The sequence below is a fragment of the Galleria mellonella genome, unplaced genomic scaffold, assembly GCF_026898425.1.
Source record: "Galleria mellonella isolate WM207_F2 unplaced genomic scaffold, CSIRO_AGI_GalMel_v1 utg213, whole genome shotgun sequence".
Lineage (NCBI taxonomy): Eukaryota > Metazoa > Arthropoda > Insecta > Lepidoptera > Pyralidae > Galleria > Galleria mellonella.
This window is the reverse complement of record NW_026442039.1, coordinates 5,180,644-5,204,275: the sequence shown is the minus strand read 5'-3', so window position 1 is coordinate 5,204,275 and position 23,632 is coordinate 5,180,644. Positions and strand designations below refer to the sequence as shown.

Here is a 23,632-nt window from a genome sequence, read left to right as displayed (position 1 = left end):
TAAAGAAAAATAATACAAACATTTGGCTTCCAGTTTATTTAAATAAGCAATAATACATAAACAATATTATGTGCTAATCCCTAAATACATAATTATATGTAATTTCATTCATTTCCAAAGATTAAACTAATATCACATTTTAAATCCATTCACTTATGTATACAACTAACTTAAATTCAGGAACAAAAAATATTCGACGATTTTATATAAGCGTAAGTTTTGTAATAAAAAACAATTATACACCACATATGCACAGAGAACATTAGGGCCGATTCTGAAGTATCATTTCTCTAAACGTATTTTTTTTTTTATACAACTTAGAATGTCAAACGAGCTGACGGCCCACCTGATGGAAAGTGGTAACCGTCGTCTATAGACATGAGCAGTACCATGGACAGTAACAGAGTATACTATTTCACCCATGACACCCCCCATGCGTTGCCATTCTTGAGGACTCAGGTGTTATTCCTCTGTACCCTGTAAATTCACATCATATCCCACCCTTCAAACCGAAACACAGCCATGCAAACACAACTGCTTCACGGTAGAAACACGAACGGGACAGAGGTGACCAAGGAAACGACTTTTGTACAAAGTCTCCCTCTCTCTGTGTGTGTAATGAAGATATGAATTACATCTATTAGAAAATGAGTTCATATTGGTTATAATAAAGATTTTGCTGTATACAATACCATTTTTTTTTAATTTTAGAAATAGATTTAAAGAAATGGCTCCTCAGAATTGACTCCAATAACAAATGTTTAATTACCTAAACACGAGAGCATGTTTCTCGAAGCGACGTCGTCACTATACAAAAAAATTCAATTTACAAACGACGAGTGTATAAATACACTTGCATATAGGTGAACTCGATCGTAAAGCATTTATAAATAAAATATATATACATACATATTCGAAAGCAATAGAACAAATAATACAACTACTTTCTAAGTACATAGTTCCAAGCTTTTAACTTTTTATTTACAGTTTCTGTACTTATTTCATTAATTTCTTGTTTAACGATTTCATTAATTATTACATCATAAAGTATTAAGTTTATGAAGTTCCGGGTTTATTTCTCTATTAAACCAATTTAGGGAATACACTGAAGTATATAGTTTCTCATCTATAACATAGAAAATTATTCAAATTCTAAAAAAAAAAAATTAAAAAACTGAATTTATATTTAAAAACAGTATCTTTGAAGTTGGTATACCGGCGAAGATTGCGCGATGAAGATGAGGTACAATCAAACAGCGGTGTTATAGTATACAAGGATAATTAAAATTCTGATATAACGCCACACCACACATGCAGGAGATATAAAGAGTACAGACACTAATCTAACAGGTTACAACAATGTTTTCTCACTCCTAGTACGTTTCAGAGCAACAATCTTTTTGCGCGGCAAAATTATCTGTCAAAAAGACAGGGTTGCCATATAACTAAGAAAAGTCTAATTTGATTGACAATAAAATTGAAATAATTTCATTACAACACGATACACTTAACTGCTGTTTAAATAAATAATTTACACAAAGTGTAACCCCGCCCCTTTACCAGGGAGGGAATTAATAAAAAAAAATCCATTACTTCTCTCATATGTAGATTACATATCGACGTTTAATCACCAATATCTCCTAACTGCCATTTACAATTTTTTTTTTTATACGACTTAGAATGGGAAACAAGCTGATGGTTCACTTGATGGAAAGTGGTAACCGTCGCCTATAAACATGAGCAGTACCATGGACATAACAAAGTGTACTGTTTCGCCCATGATACCCATATATATGTGTTGCCATTCCTAAGGACTCAGGTGTTATTCCTCTGTACCCAGTAAATTCACGCCATATCCCACCCTTCAAACCAAAGTACAGCCATGCAAACACAGCTGCTTCACGGTTGAAACACGAATGGGGCAGAGGTACCCAAGCAATCGATATTAGTTTAGTTTTTTTCTTAACTTTCATATTTTCTTTTCTATTACAAAGAGAAATCATTTTTACTTTAATATTTTGATAAATTACGTTGAAATCAACTACATAACTTTTTTAGTTCCATTCTATTTAGAACAAGTTCAGTACTATATGATATATTCCGTGTGTCATGTAAAATGTTGTCCGTGTTAGGAGCTTTTGGCGGTTAAACGTCTATATCGTATTCGTCATCGTATCAGTCGGTACCGAAGTATTTCTGCCCGAAGTGATTGGGCGCTACTGGGTGCAGCTCAGACGTGAGGATCTTCATCTTGGGCACATAGTCGACGACTGCTCGCACGGCCGCCGGAGTGCAAAACAGATTTGATAGGATAATACGCTCCTCCTTAACGCCATGCTGAGTCAGAACATTAACTGCCTGTAATTAAAACAAATATTGTTTGTAAATCCTACTATTATTTTAAACACGAAACTTCTTTACAACGATTGGATGGATGTCTATTATTCTTTCACAAAAAAATACCGAATGGATTAGAATGAATTTGGTACATGGATGGATTACATAGTAACTTAATATATCGTCATAGTAGTAGAATACTGACGGATCTCACAAAGATTACATATAAAGATCCATATTATTTATTTATGTATCAATGTTTTAATGTATGTGAGGTATTTTATAAAATTAAGGTATGATGAGGCTGACATATCCTTATGGGATAAAAGCCTCTAAATAAAAAAGATAATAAAAAAAATATAAAGATCCGTCAGTATTCTACGACTATGACGATATAAGATACTTTATATAGGTACTGATTCACCGCCAAAACTGCGGGATATAGCTGGTAGGTAATATTTTAAAGCAGTAACACTTTGAAGAACAGTAAATAATTTTCCAAGAGAACAGCTTTTACGCCGTGTGGTCCTGACATAGAATGGGCCACCCCTTTCCTAAGAGTGACGTAAGAGGCGACTAAGGTAACTTAAAGGTCCAGCGATGGGCAGAAGCGTCCCTTTTTAAACATCATCAAAGCCTAACTGCGGGTGCCAACCTGCCTGCCAAGCAAGGCTATTACTGGAAAAACCCCCATAGGAGAAGGCCTATGATCAGCAGTGGACAGTTAATGGCATGGTATGGTATATGTTTAACAATATGATAGAGGTCGATTCTCTACAACAGCAAACACTGTACAAATACAGACAGAACTAATAACAATAAACCAAACAGTAACAGTAAATTTAGTTCCTAAATCGCTCTAAAGAGGCAGCACCAGCATTTGTTCTTTTATGACTTTTAGGTAATACAAAGTATATCAAACATTAAGATTGACATGTTTGTCAGTTTATAAATAATCACACTGTTATATCATGCAAATTTAAGCTACCCAAAATTATACACATCGAGTTACTTAATCAAAGGATGGTTGCCAGTTTAAGCTTTGGATTAAGGAGAAAAGAAAAAAGGCGGTCAAATTAATGCTCACTTTTTTTATATGTTTACTAACGAGCCGCCCCCCATGGAGGGAGAAGGGATTGTTAGTAATAGGGAGTAGTAGCCCCATTGCTAGCAATATACCCCCTAGAAACCATCGTGATTGATTTATTGTTAAATTCGTCAGGGTGGACTGATCTATTTTATCCTCACTTAACATCCCTCACTGGTGCCCCGCAAGTGGATACCGACAGCGCAGGCGAGGTTATCCATTAAGGATGATAATGGAATGGTAAATAAAAAAACAGCTGTCCCAGCTTCCCATTGTCGCAAATATTTGTTTAACTTTTAAACTGTTCATCACATTTTAGTACTGGACTAATATTCTCTAAAATTTTGAAAATGAAGGACTTTTAACATAAAAGCAATCTTTTTGACTGAGATATAAAACTCATATATGTATATGGTGTCGCGGACTTCTTTGTAAAGTTAAAAGTAATGAATAGTTTTGCAATAGATTTTATTGCTTTATTTCAAACAGTTCAAATTCGGATCAGTAATACTCTAAACAACAAAACACACAAACATTACCTCTTTACAATTTTAGTATAGATTAAGTTCTATTATAACAGACAGACAGCATACAAGCCCTGCTTAGATTGTAGGAAATAGATGGTAATATATAAATTACTGTTCTTCATCCAAAGGTTGCCTGGAAGATATCACTCTTAATGATAAGGTTGCCGGGGGGAAAGGGATTGTTAGTAATGGAGACAGAGAATCCCATTGCTAGCAATATACCCAACCAGGTCGACCTCCTCGCGGTTCCCCCTGGAAACTATCATGGTTAATTCCTGATGAATTCATTATGATGGGCTAACTGGCCTGTTTTCATTCTTATCTATCACCCTTCACTGGTGCTCCGCCAGCGTATCCCATTAGCGCAGGCGGGGCTACCAAACCATTTTCACCCATCAAAAAAAAAATGATAAGGTTGCCAATTATTTTCTTACTGTAATATTTTCTTGTAATTATGGATGAAACAATGAAGGGTATCTATCTGTCTATCTATATTAAAAATAAATAAATAAAAATCAACCATATCACGTACCTGTTTTACTGTATTCCCTGTGGACATGATAGGGTACATGAGTAGCACCTGCCTGCGGGCTATGTCCTCCGGAAACTTGGCGTATACCACGTGAGCTTCGTGCGTGTCCGTATCACTCTCCACGAGGATCTTACCGATGCGGATGGAACGGCAACAATCACGGAGACCCTGCAGTGTACGATACTTAAGTAAGTACAGTGACAACTACACAACTGAATGTCATATAATTCAATGCTTTAAAAATCCATAACAAATAGCTAATTATTATTGAATATTGTTTAGACATGTATGAGATAGAATGAGACGGCAACAACTGGCATCTCGCCCTTGCTTATACGTGCGCCGAACAAAATAATTATTGATAGATTTGTTTGCCACTTGCCTAGGGGGATCAGTTTAGACAGTCTCAGTGACATAATAATAAGCCCATCAGTTTGCGAAAAAGAGTATGGGTTGGATTCTGAGGGTCAATCATAACTCGAGGGCCATGGTTGTATGGAAATAAAAAATTATTACAACTAAAAAGTGTAAGTCTGTATCTAGTAAATTTAACGATGTCTTAAATACTTCTATAAAATTTCTAGAAACTTTCGAAACTTACCTATCAATTAGATTACATAATTACTGCCATATTTACAAAATTAAACACATAACATAAAAATAATAATACAAAGAATATTTTATAAAATAAAAAAAGGGTCTAAATCTCTTGAAAATTGACACATACCTGTTCCATGGCCTCTCCCGATCTAACAATTGAAACCCCACAATTGCCAGCACCATACTTCAAACCCTTGTATATGGCTCCAGTCGGAGTAACCACTTCGCAATCAGTGAATGGCAACTTGTTTAAGCTCTCCTCAATAACCAGTCTGATCAGACGATCAGCGTAGAACTTGAAGTCACTGCGTGTTGTATTCCTAGAACATTTACAAGTAAATTTATTTAAAAAAAAAATTCATAAAGGATTGAAAATTAAGTAAATTAGAAAGAAGAAAGAATATTAAAAAGTTTTCTTTTATTGTTGTTCAGTTGATATAATAAATAATTTTTAAACAATAAAATAATTATATTTTAAATAAATAAAAATAAACTTACAAAATAACTATTCTTTATCTAGTAGTAGATATTTGTAGTATAAGTAAAAACATATCATAGAAGACAAGATATGGGACACAGAAAAAGGATCTCTGAAGAAAAGTTGGGAGGAAAACATAACAAGTATAGCAGGAAAGTTATGGTACTTATAAGATAATAATAAAGTTAGCAAAGGCGAACTTATCTCTAAAAAGAATTTCTTCCAGTCAACCTAACACAGTAACATACGAAGTAGTGAGTGGGCAGTAATAGTGCTAAACAGAAACTAAAATAAATAAAATAATAATAAATTAAAAATCAATAAATTACAAGTAATTTGTAATATTAATACATAACTACAGGGGGGAAATGGATTGTTCATAATGGAGTTTGACAGCCCCATTGCTAGCTCCATGTGGTTCCCCTGGAAACCTTGGTGAACAATTCTTGTTGAATTCGTCAGGATGGGCTAACTGACCTACTTCATGCTCACCTATCATCCTCCACTGGTGTCCGGCCGGTGTATAACGATAGCGAGGGTGGGGTTACCAATCCATTATCATCCATTAAAAAAATACATACCTACATATTATAGATATATATAAACCAGAGGGAGACTTTGTACAAAAGTCGATTGGTTGGGTACCTCTGTCCATTCGTGTTTCAACCGTGAAGCAGCTGTGTTTGTATGGCTGTGTTTTGGTTTGAAGGGTGGGATATGACGTAAATTTACAGGGTACAGAGGAATAACAACTGAGTCCTCAGGAATGGCAACACATGGGGGGTATCATGGATGAAATAGTATATTCTGTTATGTCCGTGGTACTGCTCATGTCTATAGGTGACGGTTACCACTTTCTATCAGGTGGACCGTCAGTTGTTTGCCATTCTAAGTTGTATAAAAAAAATCCTACATAAATAAGAATACATGTCAAATAAAAGAGAAAACAAGTCTTCTAATCAATAATATTCAAACGAAATTAGAAAGATAGATTGATTTTAATCTTTTTTTGAAGGAATTGCTAGATGGGCTATTCTGGATACCCACAAGAAGTTTATTCCACAGCTGTGCAGCACGGAATGCAAATGAATTACTCATAAAGAACTTTTAGCTTCTTTTAGTAATGTAATGAATGATTACATCGTTGAACTCATATTTTTGTAACGAGAAAATAAGTGCAACTTAACAAAATTAAATAACATAAACTTACTTGTCCCTGAGTATAGTTTGCAGCTCTTTAATGTTATCATTTGATGGAAGTAGGGTTAAACTATCGCCAAATTGCTCTTTAATATCTTTGGCGTCCCACGGTCTAATATCATTGTCTACTATATCCATTTTTTATTTTAAAATTAAAACAATATTACACGAATCTACAAAAGTAATTTTATATTGTATACAAATTTCATAATATTAAAGATTCACGTCAAAACGAAGAATAAGGTAAGGCACTGTAAGTACCAAGGGAAACGGTACATGATAGCTTTGACAGTACGGACAGATAAAAAATCAGCAGTGATTTAGATTAAGGGGGAACAAACCACATCCTTACCATAGACAACGAATAAAGTATCGTAAATGAGAAAGAGGGAGGAACAGCAACAATTTACAAACTTTGCCAATAAACTTGATTTATTTCTGCAATTTTTTAATTTTATATCATATACGACACCTTATAGAATCGTTTCGTATAGCTTTGTTAGAAAAAATATTTTTTTTTTATAATGCGTCGTCATTATATCAATTTATTTCATAATGCATTTCGAATTATTATATGTAGAACAATATTATAGTAGTTTTTTTGTAAACCAAACTTACATTGCCTAAGGACCTTAATGAAATAAGGTTTGTTGCTACATTATATAAGAATTATATAAAAATTTAATGCTGTTTTAACTCCTGTATCTATCCTACATCTACGCTCTGTTCTATTAATGTATTGTTCACTTTCAAGTTATGACAAATATGAAGAATAATAATTTATTTTTTGTGCATATGCGGCACACGATTCATCTCTTTCGAAGATCACCACTGGCACAACGACTGCTTCATCTGCGCTCACAGCAAGACCTCCCTAATTGGCAAAGGTTTCATCACCAACGGACAAGACATCATCTGCCTGGAGTACGCACAAACAAAAGCTAATGTAAATAAATAACGCCAGCTTGCATTAACGCTTCCTCTCGTCACGTGTGTAACTGCACATTTCCAACTAGAGAGCAAATTTAAAAATTAAATAACAACTCACCGTCGATTTAAGATTAAGAAAAAAATCCAGATTCTGACAACATATAAATAAGCAAAAGTTACTGGCCACTACAGATCTACGAAAACAACATAAGCCACATTAAAAAAAATTAGCAAATGATGAAAAGGATTAAATCTTGCTGGTACAGTCTCTTATTCTCCCTATACTTGATTACGGTGACGTCTGCTGCACAGACATAAATGAAGATCTCTTACATAAATTGGATCGTCTTCTAAACAATAGCATAAGTATTGTTTTTAATCTTCATAAGTATAACCATATCTCTCCCTACCGCGCTCAACTTAAGTAGCTCCCTATCCAACTGCGTAAAATTACACGCATATTGTGTACTCTGCATTCCATTTTATTCGATTCAAACTCTCCCGACTACCTTAAGTGTAAATTTTTATTTCAAAGACCCATCATAATCCTTTCAAGATTCTTCTTCTTCACATGCCTGTTTATTGTACTGGCTTTATTTCCCATTTCTTCTATGTTCAGGCTATTAGACACGGAAACGAACTCCCGTTTTACATAAGATCTACCCTAAGCAAACTAGCTTTTAAACATAAATTGCGCTACTATTTAAAAAAAAATCGTTTTATAAACTTTATTATTATATTTTTTTAATGTTTTAATTTCCTGTAATCTTGCTGGTAACTTTGTATAAGTCATAAATTGTTTCATTTACTCTTCTAATATAATTAATGGTTTGTTATAGTAATATTTATGTATTTGTTTATGTATATTTAATATATTATATGTATGTTCTTTTCTGCACCGCCAATTTATTTTTCGGTTTACCCAATGTTTGATTGGTATAGAAAACTCTCCAGTATCATATGTAAATAGTTTTTCTGTACATTAAAGTTTAAATTACATCCGAATCGATATCAATCTAAGTAATATATTCAAACTTATCTTTTCAAAGTTTATACAATGCTAATATTTAATAAACTAAGCATTTATATAATCGTTATCACTTGTCGACCATAAGAACGAAAGTAGGGAAATGTAAAGAAAAATAATACAAACATATGATATCTATCCAGTTTATTAAAAAATACATACATAAACAACATTATGTGCTATGTTATTCCCTAAACACATAATTATGTGTAATTTCATTCATTTCCAAAGATTAAACTAATATCACATTTTAAATCAGTTCTCTTATTTCTAACTTAAATTCAGGTACAATATATTCGACGATATTACATAAGCGTGATCATTAAAAAAAAATACATAGTTATTGTAAGTCAGAATTTTAATGTACCCCATAATGGATACACACACATATTTTTATTTATTATAATATTACAAAAAATTACAATTTATAAATAACCTACAGATCATGCAAGTGTGGATTCACTTGCATACAAGTGAACTTAACCGCAAAGCACTTATAAGATGAAAAATATATATACATTCTATCTTATTATTTACAGTTTTTGTACCCACTTCATTAATATCCTGGTAAACGATTTCATTAGTTACATCATAAAGTAATCACTAAAATTTTATTCCTGTCAGCTTTTGGCGGTTATAAGTCTGCATCGTATTCGTCGTCGTACCAGTTAGTAGCTAAGTATTTCTGCCCGAAGTGTATGGGCGCTACTGGGTGCAGCTCAGACGTGAGGATCTTAATATTGGGCACATAGTCGACGACTGCTCGCACGGCCGCCGGTGTGCAAAACAGATTTGATAGGATAATACGATCTTCTTTAACGCCATGCTTAATCACAACATTCACTGCCTGTAATTAAAACAATATTGTTTGTCAGACCTATTAATATATATCGAAAAAATAAATAAAATAAAATAAAAATCAACCGCATCACGTACCTGTTTCACTACATTCCCCGTGGACATAACAGGGTACATGAGTATCACCCGCCTTCGGTCTATGTCCTTAGGGAACTTGGCGTATACCACGTGAGCTTCGTGCGTGTCCGAATCACTATCCACGAGGATCTTACCGATGCGAATGGCGCGGCAACAGTCACGGAGACCCTGCGGTGTATGATACTTAAGTAAGTACGGTGACAACTACACAATTGAATTTTCTCTGTTCATGTCATATATTTCAATGCTATAAAAATCCATAACAAATAGCCAATTATTACTGAATATTCTTTATACATGTATGAGATAGAATGAGACGGCAACAACTGGCATCTCGCCCTTGCGTGCGTCTAACATCATAATTATTGATAGATTTGTTTGCCACTTGCTTATTAATACAAGCAATAATTTATGAAATAAAAAAGGGTCTAAATATCTTGAAAAATATAAATAAAATATAAAGAGAAATATATAGAACACCTGCCTGTTCCATGGCTTCTCCCGATCCAACGATCGAAACCCCACAATTGCCAGCATCATGCTTCAAACCCTTGTATATGGCTCCAGTCGGAGTAACCACTTCGCAGTCAGTGAACGGCAACTTCTTTAAGCTCTCCTCAATAACCAGTCTGATCAGACGATCAGCGTAAAATTTGAAGTCCCTTCGTGTTGTATTCCTAGTGAATTCACAAGTGAATCAATATTAGATATATGTATATTTAAAAAGGATTGAAAATTAGGGAATTTAGGAAGAAAAAAGAAAATTAAAACAGTCTTATTTTATTGTTGTTTAGTTGATTCAATAATTTTCAGACAATAAATGACTAAAATAATTATATTTTAAAAAGAAAATATACTTAGTTATAGCAAATAAATTCCTTATCTACTACTATTTATCTGTAGTATGGGGAAAAAATTTATCGCGAGGGGACAAGATCGATGGGACACGGAAAAAAGAATCTCGGAAGAAAACCTGAGAGGAGGACATAAAAAGTACAGCAGGAAAGAGTTATTGTAAAAACACAGGATTTATCACATAAAGGACTTTTAACTTTATTTAGTAATGAAATTATTTATTATCATGTTAAACTTACTTGTCTCTGAGTATAGTTTGTAGCTCTTTGATGTTATCATTTGATGGAAGTAGGGATAAACTATCGCCAAATTGCTCTTTTATATCTTTAGCGTCCCACGGCCTAATATCGTTGTTAATTTTATTCATTTTTTTTTTATTTTAAAACAAAATAATACTTCACAAAATGTACAAAAATATGTTATATTCTGTACAACTTTCACAACGTCTGTAACGATTGACGTCACATCGAACACTAAGGTAAGGCACTGTAAGTACCAAGGGAAACGGCACATGATAGCTTTGACAGTACGGACAGGTAAAAAATCAGCAGTTATTTAGATTAAGGGTACAAACCCTATCATTATCATAGACAATGAATAAAGTATCGTAAATGGGAGAGGGGGAGGAATACCAATAATTTACAAACTTTGCCAATAAGCTTGATTTATTTCTGCAAAATTTTTAATTTTATATCATATACGACACCTTACGGAATCGGTTCGTATAGCTTTTCTTATATTTACGGTGTTAAGAGTTTCAGAAAGTAAATAAAACGTACATTCTTTCTATTCACCCGGCATCTGGGGTCAATAGAAACGAATAAAGTAGTACAGACATAATAACGAAGCAAACTAAGCACGAGGGACACGCCTAAACTCACACATCTACATACACATTTGCACTAATACAAATGCAGGGACGAACTTAGAATTTTAACTTAAAATAGAACTTTAGATTCAGGGAGAAATTATCTCAAGCAGTATATGCTAGGCTAGTGGGCTAGTGGGCTCGCACCCGAAAAACACATTAGTACATTCCAAAATTTTTTTCTAACAAACCAGAGGGTTTGGTAGAAAAAAATTTTGACCCGAGCATGGTTAATTTTGCTCTGCTCAAATTAATGAAATAAGGTTCATTTCTACATTATATAATAATTATATAAAAATTTAATGCTGTTTTAACTCCTGTATATATAAAAAGGCAGATTTTATATCATACATATGTTTCAGATATTACACAGGAAATAAGGTAGGAGAGAGATCACTCCAAAATGAAAGCTAAATTCAATATCTAATACTGGTATTGAAATTGAAGCTGATCGATGGTTTTGATGATGAAGCTGATTTGAACCCGGAAACTAGTGTTCGGCCAAAAAAGGTACCCAGGTGGACGAATGAAGTATTCCGATTCAGGGTAATGACGCGGAAAGCTTTTAATGAGGCGAAGCGCAGTAAAAACTTTAATGAATACCATAGGCTACTACTACCACTACAGTAAAGCAGTGAGGAAAGTAAAGAGAGAAGCGCAGAAGAGGCATTGCGAAAATATTGGCACCCCACCGGAAGGAATGAGGTTATCTATAAGCAATCTCCACCACCAAGGCAATTCCATTAACATCTATTAGGAATGCTAACAGAATACAAACGGAATCTGAAAAGGAAACTTTATATGTAATGCTCAGCACTCACTTTACAGATTCGAGGCTTATAATAGATTATGCGGATGATCCAATTGATGAGGAAGAACAACAAAGAAAAACTTTCAAATCCGATTGGAATATTGAAAAAAAAAAGGTGTTGACCGAAGAGAAAGTTACATGGGCGATGGGAACCTTTGAATCGTTCAAGTCACCAGGTCCTGATGATATCTATCCGATTCTACTACAGGAGGAGAGTAATTTGCTTGTTCCCCATCATATTTATACAAGATTATACAAGGGCTGTTTAGCGTTTGGCTATGTACCCAAGATATGGAGACAGGTGAAGGACATTTTCATCCCTAAATCGAGAAAAGAGAAATTATGAAGACCCAAAATCCTTTAGACCAATAAGTCTTCAGTGTTTCTTGATTAAAACTTTGGAAAAAATTATAGATAGGTATATAGGAGATGATCCCTTGAAGAAATATCCAGTTCAAAGGCTACAATGTGCCTATCAATCAGGCAAATGGACAGACTACATTACATTATGTAGTAGTTAAGGTAGGTAAGTCATCTAGAGGCTGCATTAGAGAGGAAGGAAGCGTGTATCGCCGCCTTTGCGGAAACGGAAGGAACATTTGATCGCACGACATTCAATTCGATTAATCAAGCAGTAAGGAAACATGGCATTCCTTCCACACTCTGTAGGTGGATAGACTGTATGAGTTACTAGGGGGCAAAAATAAAAGCCACTACTACTAAGGGATGTCTCAAGGGAGGGGTACAGACACCAATACTATGGTGTCTTGTATCAGACTCTCTTATGATATTACAAAATGAAAAACCAGTCTATACTGTTGGATATGCAGATGATATGGTTATAGTGGTGAACGGAAAATTCTCAAATATACTATCAGAATTGATACAAACAGCTCTACAGCAATTAGACTGATGGTGTGAAACACATCACTTCTCAGTAAATCCTGGGAAGACTACGGTTATTCCTTTTACCAGATAGAGAAACCTAGCATTTATGGAAAAAGACTATTATATGAATGATATTATGGTCACAATTTCATTAGCAAATTATTAAGTTACTTGAGCGTTAACAAAATATAACACAATCACCAGAGGGAGACTTTGTACAAAAGTCGTTTGCTTGGGCACCTTTGTTCCATTCTTGTTTCTACCATGAAGTAGTTATGATTGCATGGCTGTGTTTCGGTATGAAAGGCAGGATATGGCAATGAATTTAGAGGATACAGAGGAATAACACCCAAGTCCTCAGGAATGGCAACTCATGGGGAGTATCACGAGTGAAATAGTATACTCTGCTATGTCCATGGTACTGCTCATGTCTATAGGGGACGGTTACCACTTTCCATCAGGTGGGTTGTCAGCATGTTTGACATTCTAAGTTAATTAAAAACAAAAACAGCACTTAACCCAGAAGGTTGATGGAGTGGGAGTGAGACATAGGAAAAAGTTTCTCCTTCTTAGTGGAGTTTCCGAAAGTGAGAATAATCTTGCTTTCGTTATTGCCAAAATGCTCAATGTATATTTTGGCTTGTCTGAGATTCAGTCCGCTGACATAGTCAGTCGTCATAGATTCGAAGCCGTGTCCGAGGGAGGGATGTTGTAAACCAATTGTCATTCATCCTGTTGATTCGACTCTTCGAATGTCCATTTGGTCAAAAAAAAAACAAAGCTAGCAAAGGGAACTAATAACTTAGTTCCCTTAATTCTTCGATATACTTAATAGTATATCGAAGAGTTTTTAACAAGATGCAGACACTCACTTTTTTTAGGGGCGCGCAAACGGCTGGCTGTGAGAAACGTCCGGACGCTTGACGGTCGCAAAACATACGCAGAAGACTCGTCGGGTATCCGTCCACGTATTTCCAAAGCAGAAGAGGTCGACGCATTTCTTCAAGGATCTATCCCGCCTTTCGAATAGGCGTCTTTTCGTTCGATGCCAACGATGGTGCCTCTCAGCCTGTGCAGCTAGCTGGAAGAAGTCGTCGTGGTAATAAGCCAAAACATTGACCTTATAGTTGACTAAATAGTCGATGATTAAACGTGTATATTATTAGTCCTCTTAATATTGTTTTTAGATTACCTGCTACATTTTTATCTATCATCACCGTCGTTTTCTTTTTTATAAATATCATATTTTGTTTGGATTGATAAGGTTATTAATATTATGATTTGATACTACTGTCATTATCTGACTACGTTATTCAGAGGTCAACACTATTGTTATATACACGATTTGTGAGGTAAATCTATGCAACCACCCAAAACTGTCATAACAATCAATAACAATTGTTATATATCCATTTCATTTATAACATTTATTTCAATAAATGTTATAAATGAAATAATTAAATCCTTTAATATCTATGACCAACAACACTTGAATACTTTTATTTACATTATAATATCTTCAATTTACAAAATATAATGAACTGGTTGCATTGAATTATTGTATTATTAATTTTCGAAGTGATGCGAATTTGCCGTCAATTGATTTATGACTTCCAGATTTTTTTTATCATATATTGTCAGAGGGCAATTGTAATATGTATCATACTGCCTATTTTTTTTTCTCGCATGCGTTTTTATACACATATATTCAATCATAGGACAAGGATAATATTTAGTTCTCATAATATATATATTTTGAATATAGCTATTTACAATTTATAACGAATTCGGATTATGGAATACTTAACTTCTTATTATTATTATTGAATAAAGTTACAAAAAAACTGTTTCTTATCTAGTATTTATTTTATGTAACAATCAATCAATCAAGGTCGACTTGCCCGCCGATGTTGCGTGGGCGGGCGAGGTAAGGGCTTCGGGGTATACCCCTCTACCCCGGCTTCAACTCCGGAGGCGACGACCTCCGGGTCGCTGGGTTCTTCAGCCGGCATACACTGATGGTCTGTGTATGCCGGCGTGGTTTCTTATGTAGTATATTTCTTATATAATATTAAATTAGTAATGACCTCCTCATTAGGGCATCATCCTGCTTAGGGTTAAGGAAAAAAGACAAATTATTAGAACTTATGAGGACAGAAGGGGAAAATGTTGGGACACTTGATATGACACGACGAACTTATGGACATTATAATAGATGGTAAGATAGAAGGAAGGAGGGGAAGAGGGAAACCGAGGTATAGTTACATCAGGTATTGTTCAATAAGGAGGTGTTTCCAACATGCGACCCACACACCACAGGGTGGTTTGATGGTTAAGGGGGGCAATTAAAAAATGGACTCGAAGCGATTTTAACCCTTTTGCTCCGGGTTATTTAAATGCAATGCTATGAGTAGATATCGGTGCCAAATATAACAAAAAAGTAAATAAAAAAATGCTGTAAAAATTTATTAGGTATAATTTCGTTTGACGTTACCAAAATATCAACTGGGCGATTAGAGTCGTCAAGTAAATTTTGTTGGGAAAAATTATGTTTCGAAGCATAAAAATTTTTGAAATATTCAAGTGGGGCATGGCACAAAAAAGGTTGGGAAACACTGCTCTAAGGTAAACAAAATATGGTCTTTGATTCTTGAATTTCTCATGATGAGTCAACTAAATTGCTTTCGTCTTCATTTATAACCTCATTGGTGCCCCATCACTGTATGTCAATGTGTATGTCAATAGACTGATACCAATCATGCCCCCTTTTATAAGACGCTGAGTATAAAATATTGCGCGCGTAATACCCCTGGTATTGCAGGCGTTCATAGGCTACAGTAACCAATTATCATCAAGTAGGCCGTATGCTTGATCGCCACCTGTGGCATAAAAAAATTATGACTTTTTTTTTATTGGATGAAATAAAATGGTAACCCCGCCTGCGCTAATGGGATACGCTGGCGGGACACCAGTGAAGGGTGATCGATGAGAATGAAAACAGGTCAGTTAGCCCATCATGATGAATTCATCTGGAATTAATCATGATAGTTTCCAGGGGGAACCGCGAGGAGGTCGACCTAGTTGGGTATATTGCTAGCAATGGGATTCTCAGTCACCCATTACTAACAATCCCTTTCCCCCCTGATGACGACCTTAGATGATGACAGATCTATCGCAGTAAGAGGTCGTGGATAGAGAAGCGAAATAGTAGTATGTAGATTTTTTAATGTAAGGTGATACCTATATAAGATCTGTCATTACCATATTTTACCCTCAAGGTTTTATAAGTTGCATAAAAAAAAGCTTGGATGATCTGCCTATCTTAAACGGAACGGTATTGTATTACAGTACGGTACACTTTTAAACGTATTTGAAAGTGTGATTAAACTATTGTAAATACTCGTATATTTATAGCTTTGTATTAACTAAGAGTCTGGATCGAAAAATAGAATTGCATGCTGAAAAATTATAAATATCTCCATTCTATATCATCATTATCATGCAGACTTTAACTGTCCACTGCATTATATAGGTCTCCTCCTGAGGACTGCCAGTAGTTGCCACGCTTGGCAGGCGGATTGGCAACCCTAGTTAGGATTTAGAGATGTTTTAAGAGGAACGCTGTTGCATAACCCTTTCCCTCCCTTAGTCGCCTCTTACGACACCCATGAGAAAGCCGACCTATTCTATGCTGGGACCACACGGCCAATTCTATACATAATTGATCAATCTACATGGATTATGTTTTTTTTCTATACAACCTAGAATGGCAAACAAGCTGACGGTCCACCTGATGGAAAGTGGTAACCGTCGCCTATAGACATGAGCAGTATATGCGCCCATGATACCCCCATGCGTTGCTATTCCTGAGGACTCAGGTGTTATTACTCTGTACCCAGTAAATTCACGCCATATCCATGCAAACATAACTGCTTCACGGTAGAAACACGTATGGGACAGAGGTATCTAAGCAATCGACTTTTGTACAAAGTCTCTATGATTTCGATTTTTAAATGAGATACAGAGTTCTATTGTAAAAAAAAAATAAAACAATATATTCATTAACGCTTTATTTGCCCAGAAAATACAAATTAATGACTGCAAGAATATTTCCACTTTCATATTGTAGTTCATATTGATTATTCAATGATATTATAAACATATTTCTGTTCTGAAATTGTAACCATAAAATGTCATTCATAAAAATATATTCTCAAAATATTTTTTTATGTATCGCACATGGAACTGTAACCGCTAATTCATCCTAGGCAGATCAAGATAAATATCCATATCTTGTAAAATATAGAAAAAAAAAAACAAAATAAATTATAAATAAATGCTGTAAATTATTTATGAATGATCATAATTGTAATCGATACAAGAAAAACACTAGTCGCCATTATAATTTCACCTGTAAAAGCAGCGGATTGGTATGTACCTAATTAATAGATAATAAACAATTATATATTTGAATGGTGTCTAATGATGATCAAGCGGCTTGAATCAAGCACATATTTTAATGCTTGTAAGATAGACGAAGTTTGTAAGGTACTTCAAGCCGCTTGGCTCATCTACAGAACCCATAACAAATATCATCCGCTATGTATCTCACTATTTGTTACTGCCAAAGTTCAAAAGGTGTCAGGGCTGCCACAATCCCCCGATGCGGCATTGTAAGATTGAAACATTAAGATATAGAAATTTATTACATATTAATGTGTTATTAATATTTAGCTAATCTTAGCCTACTTTCAGAGTGAACATAGGCTACGATGAGCAGTACTATATGAAATATAAGCTGTTCTATAGTTGTAGCGTTTTATAAAGAGCCAGTCAAAAGGTATACAATGCGACATCGTTATTTACACATTATGTTTTATTGTGACAGCCCTTAAACCATGTATACACTAGAAACATTTAAAAACAAAAAAGACAGAGAAATTATGTCATAAAAGTAGAATGTAAGAAATATCAATCAATTGTGTGCTTGCACATTATAGACATTTGGATTACTTCATGATTACTGTAAGAATGCATTAAAAATGTTGACTAGTGAATACACGGTATAAATGCAAGAACAAACACAAGAAGTTTAAAATTAAATAAGATATTGCGAAGTGAACAAAAAAAAAACAGACTAGTTTTTCCTCCACTTAGTGTTACCTAAATATTAAGACAATATTGTTCAAATATGTTTCTATAAGCTGCTCCAGTTGTGATGTACTTCGGCGAAATAAAAAACAATATATTATTTCGAAAACCAAGTACCGCAATTTTTATTTAGTTTTAAATTTCTCGTCATTTATGTGAATAACACCATTAATGAATTGGCAGACAGAATTATAAAATGATATTAAGCAAAAAAATAAATAAATATATGTCAAAATTTGTACACTGTACTATATTTCCCAGTCCACTATATAATAAAGAGTCCTATACAAAATCCTAGTAAATATCCCGCTGATGACAGCATTACAAAATTAGACAAGAGTAGTCTAGAAACATAGATAACAAAATAACCTTATTTATTTCATTTTCTCAATGACAGCTCTTATTATCAATGGGGTTGCCATTTGTCAAAAATAAAAATGTGTCCAAAACAAATATTTAAAGCGGGTACAATATAGAAGGGGATGTCACCCGTAGAATGAAACAGCAATCTGTTTGGAAATATTTCTAACACAAAGTATATTGAAATTATTAAATGAAGTTATATTTGTTTATTTTATTGCTTTATATTATATAATACCTAATATATATGGCAATAAAATGGACAAGGCATGCCATATCTTGGTTAGACGAAATAATATAAAATTCAGCATTCTAATTTGGTATTTTATGGACATTGTATTATTTAAAATAATGAAAACAAGCATTATAAAAATATTTCAACTGGAATAGCTATAAACATTACGGCCCCTTATAAAATAATTTGACCTTATCATAAACATAGCCTGTATTAAGGATCGGTCAATAGATTACTACTATGGCGTAACGGTTGTGCCTTTAGATGGCAGTGTGTATCCAAATGCGTCGGGGTTATATTATTTATTTAAAAACTATCAACAAAGAACTTTTGACTTGTACAAAGAAACAACAACGTTATTAAGTAGAACACTGTTTCAAAATGTACGAACTTCCACTTCTGTACTTTTTCAGGTGTAAACGTAATATTTTTATATTAAATTATCGAATTATCGCCTTCTAAATGTATTCCCACCACAACCTTGTTATTACAAATTGCCCATTTTGACGTAAATACAATCGTATGACAAATTATAAGTTAATATATAACGTTAAACGAAGTTAGTCGCACCCTTTCTCATTATAACAAAGCATTGGTTGGACAATATGGGTCGTTGTCCATTTAACGCCTTTGCTCTGCCACGCATTCCGAGTGTAAAAAAAAATACATTCTGTATTTGAATATTTGACAGCGCCGTCCATTCAATATCGCGTTGACAGTAGACAAAGCGTTAATTGCACAACGACACTAAATTAACAGCCTACATTCGAAACTCCCTACCTTAAACATATGACTTCTATAGTGGTACTATACGAAATTGACCCGATCTAAATCTATACTAAAAACTGCATCTTATTCCAATGAAGTAAGGTTCTGTTTAGCGGACAAATATTGGATTCTTCCCTACGCTAATTATCAACAGGTCAGAGGAATCGTCCAACAACGTTAACACTAATACAAAAACACCGCTAGTTGTCGCAATAATTACATTTTAGCCGAAAGCGGTACATTTATTAATATGTTACTCTATAGATTAAGTTTAGAATCACAAACTGGCTTTATGCTCAGTTACAACGCGTTAAGTAGACAGCCAATGGTCAACAAACTTGGACACTGGAGAGGCTTATATGTTAATTTGTGTGTGCCCTACGTTTGCGTCCGGCATCGAGGAGTCACTAAGTCTACGGCGACGCGGGTCTTGGCCATAACGCATACAATAGAGTTGATTCTAAATAACCATTTAACTCTAAATTAAAATTTTAGTAAACAGTATTACAGCGAAATTATTATTCTACGGATCAGTATAATGTTTAAATTTAATGGTACATAATATAACATTTTCGCTAAACGTTAAAAATTAAAATTTTAGAGACAAATTTAAGGAATAATCTCCCAGAATTAACTCTATTGAAACCGATTTTGAAATCTCATTCTCTATGTATATTTCTAATATAAATAATTTAAAATACAGAAATATATGATATTCAAGAAGAGAACATGGCAGAACGTATTCTGAAAAGCTATTTCTTTTTTATTTTTAAAAAGACATTTAGAGAATGAGTATTCGCAGTCGACTTTATTGTTATGGAAACACTTTAGTAATTCTTACATTATTGACTGTTACTAAATATTTTAAGAGTTCAAACTGGCAACACTACCTGGCAAATTTAAAAATAAACGATATTAAATATTCCTGAATTAATTAAAAAAACTACCAAAATCTATTTGATTTTTCATTTAATGTTTCCCATTTTTTTTTTAACATTTTAGTACTGACTTAATCATATTTCAATTAACACTTAGTATTAAATAACTTTTAAAATGTATTCAGCATATTTAAAATTGTTTAAATATATTCAGTTGTTTTTTTTTTTCAAACCTCTCTACTTATTGCACGTGAACAAAGTCACGGGCGAAGCTGTTTAAATGTTGCCAGGTAATATAATGCACTCTTGATATTTAGTTACTACAACAAGGTGGTAACAAAGTGTTAAGTAACAACAACTGTCGTCACTGTACAAGACGTGTCGCAAACGCTTACGGCCTCCACGCGAATAAACGCACGAACACGTGGAAGCGTATAATTTGAACTATATCTTAAATTCCCCTCATTTATCGTATATTTAGTGAAAGGGAGATTTTATAACAGCCAAATTGTTAGTACTATGCCCCGAAAATCTAGGCAACAACCAGAGCCTTTGTATAAGCGGTAAACGATCCCTTTCTTATGTTACATTTACTCTTCAGTCTTCACAAAGTAAAATGATCTTTATTTCTTTACACCTAAAAACACAATCAGCTTACCGCCCCGTTGCTGACGATGATACACCGTACACTCACGCTATTTCTCATCACCAAATAGCGTTTTTTTTTTATATTGAAATGAAATCGTTCGCCGCTTGTCCAAGGCCCCAAGTAATTTCAACTATACTGAACTAATCAAAAAAACTGTCAATTTCACCGAATATTAATATTGCTTATTCCACTATAAGGAATTACATCTTTTACACTTTGTGCACTTGTTTGACAAGCGTTTCAAAGTATTAAACTATTCCTAGAGCCGCCCGGCGCGGTCACAAGCTAAACCCATAATGTTTACAATCTGTACAGGTCCATTAAAACTATTCCTTTACAAATAAATTATTTTAAAAAAAAAATCACTCATTTCTTTAATAAATACGTTAACAGCATAGAGCTAGTAGTTTTACACGGGTCTTGACGTGAAACAAGAAGAGGTTAGGAGGTCGATTAAATATGCTTGATGTCTGTATGGAATAATCTCATTTCTCTGTTTAATCTTATAAGTACGCGACAGGCAACCCATTTAAAAATGTAATCGACCTCCTAAAAGTCCATGTTGAATAGAACCCATATAAAAACGCCATTATGGTAAGGGCCCATCGACATCTGTAAGCCTCAACGCTCATATAATGTATGGGACAGCTGAAAACAAACATGGAATGTAACATGTGACGGACGCCCTTAAGAGTCTGTGACGATTGAAGACTTACCGGTTAATAAAAAAAAAATAAAAAAAAAATGCACTATTTTTACTCTATAAATCTTTGTACACAAACTAGTACTCTGTTTTTACATTCCCGATTCGAATATAAAATTATATAAAACATAACATGGTCTAATAAAAAATAATAATTTAATTATTTAAATATAATAAATATATGATTAAATCAATATTCACACACTGTTTATTTGTGGTAACATGCCAAAATTAAATAACTATTAAGTAGTTCAAATTGCTAATTTGTTAATTGTATTTACTAATACATATATTGTACTTATATATTACAGAATATCTGTGTATCTAATCTATCGTTTTTAAAATTCGAATTCATAAAAAAAAATATAAATACTACCTCATTCGAATTATAAAGAGCACCAACTAGTTGATATATGTTACATGGATAATAAGGAATTGCAAATACATTCCTTCATTCAACACTGCATCATATCAACAATTGTATTGGCGTCTATTACTTGCAATAAGTTACAAGGAAACATGATAGACGAAAAAATAAAGTCAAATATTCTTTGCAAGCTTTTAACAGCGTGAATTTACCGGGTACAGTGGTATAACACCTGAGTCCTCAGGAATGGCAACGCATGGGGGGTATCATGGGCAAAACAGTATACTCTGTTATGTCCATGGTACTGCTCATTTCTATAGGCGACGGTTACCACTTTCCATCAGGTGGGCCGTCAGCTTGTGTACCATTCTAAGTTGTATAAAAAAAACAACCTACCCCCGGTTGGTATTATTTGATTTATACTTAAACGGTTTTATATTTGAACTGTCAACTCTTGCAAGGTCTTACGATTACAGTCTGTAATTACATAATTACAGGTTAACCATCACAGCAACATAAAATTATAAAATTAATTAATTACTTTTTACAAGTTTTTGGCTAAGTAATTAATTGTTACAGGAATTGATTATTTTTATTAAAATTGCCAAAAAATGCCGAATAGACTTACATGCACATAATTAAACTGTTTTCGTCACTGTCAGGTAATAAGTCATTTACGATGATAAATAACTTGGCGAGCTTTTTGAAATCTTTCCATTTGGCTCTACAGGCAATACTAATAGTATTACTAAAACCAAAACCAAGATACTAATTTAATATTTTAAAGTTTACTGCAGTCTTATGGAGGAGAAACTTCTAGATGATTAATTTTTTTTTTTTATTATTCAGTTGTCATAGACTTTATTTGTTAATCATAGAAATGTCGTTAACGACTTTTTTTTTATATACGTTTGGACATTTGGTTAGGATACTAACATTTTATGATCAATTTAAAAATATTTACTTGCACTTATCATTTCAGTTCAAATCATATAGGCACTATTATATAGCTATCCACTGTACTCACGTATTGATAATACAGTAAAAACACTTTACACTTCGATTAGTAATGACAAAATTCAAAAATTACATTTCGTTAAAACAGCACCCAAATGCATGAACATTTGGGTAGCTTTTGCCTATCCCGTTCCTTCACATTCTCAACCCTAATATATCTGTCCTTGTCACATCATTGTCAACTTTAGGACACTGAATGTTATCATTACTGATCGAAGACTAGAATACATTGAAATAAAACAATCCGGCAAGTGTTTCAATCGTCGCAGATAACAGCCATAACCTGTACATTAACCTAGCACATATCACAAACTGTGGTCGACTAGTGCGCGACGACGCCGTTCCTCTGTCTCGGGAACACGTTTGGATCCACCTTTTTGGAGCTCACCTCCTCCGGAAGCGGCTCCTGTTTGGCCTTCTTACCCTTT

The 23,632-nt window shown here is 34.0% G+C and overlaps 3 protein-coding genes across 3 annotated transcripts in view; all 3 read right to left on the bottom strand.

Moving 5' to 3' along the window:
* Positions 1-17: 17 nt before the first annotated feature.
* On the bottom strand, positions 18-7,056 carry LOC113522395 (uracil phosphoribosyltransferase homolog). The gene is made up of 4 exons (XM_052894506.1): positions 6,772-7,056; positions 5,211-5,403; positions 4,484-4,651; positions 18-2,358 (listed from the first exon to the last, which is right to left on the bottom strand). The coding sequence occupies exons 1-4, from the start codon at positions 6,897-6,899 to the stop codon at positions 2,176-2,178; spliced, it is 672 nt and encodes a 223-aa protein (XP_052750466.1). The 5' UTR covers positions 6,900-7,056; the 3' UTR covers positions 18-2,175.
* A 1,796-nt stretch (positions 7,057-8,852) lies between these two features.
* LOC113511568 (uracil phosphoribosyltransferase homolog) lies at positions 8,853-10,900 on the bottom strand. The gene is made up of 4 exons (XM_026895199.3): positions 10,749-10,900; positions 10,139-10,331; positions 9,655-9,822; positions 8,853-9,565 (listed from the first exon to the last, which is right to left on the bottom strand). Exons 1-4 carry the CDS (start codon positions 10,874-10,876, stop codon positions 9,353-9,355), a joined length of 702 nt encoding a protein of 233 aa, XP_026751000.2. The 5' UTR covers positions 10,877-10,900; the 3' UTR covers positions 8,853-9,352.
* Positions 10,901-17,131: 6,231 nt separating this feature from the next.
* The window catches only part of LOC113511911 (elongation of very long chain fatty acids protein 6), a 52,149-nt gene continuing 45,648 nt past the window's right edge, over positions 17,132-23,632 (bottom strand). The window contains 1 exon segment of the mRNA XM_052894497.1: positions 17,132-23,630. Coding sequence (XP_052750457.1) covers positions 23,527-23,630 — 104 coding nt within the window. The 3' untranslated portion in view covers positions 17,132-23,526.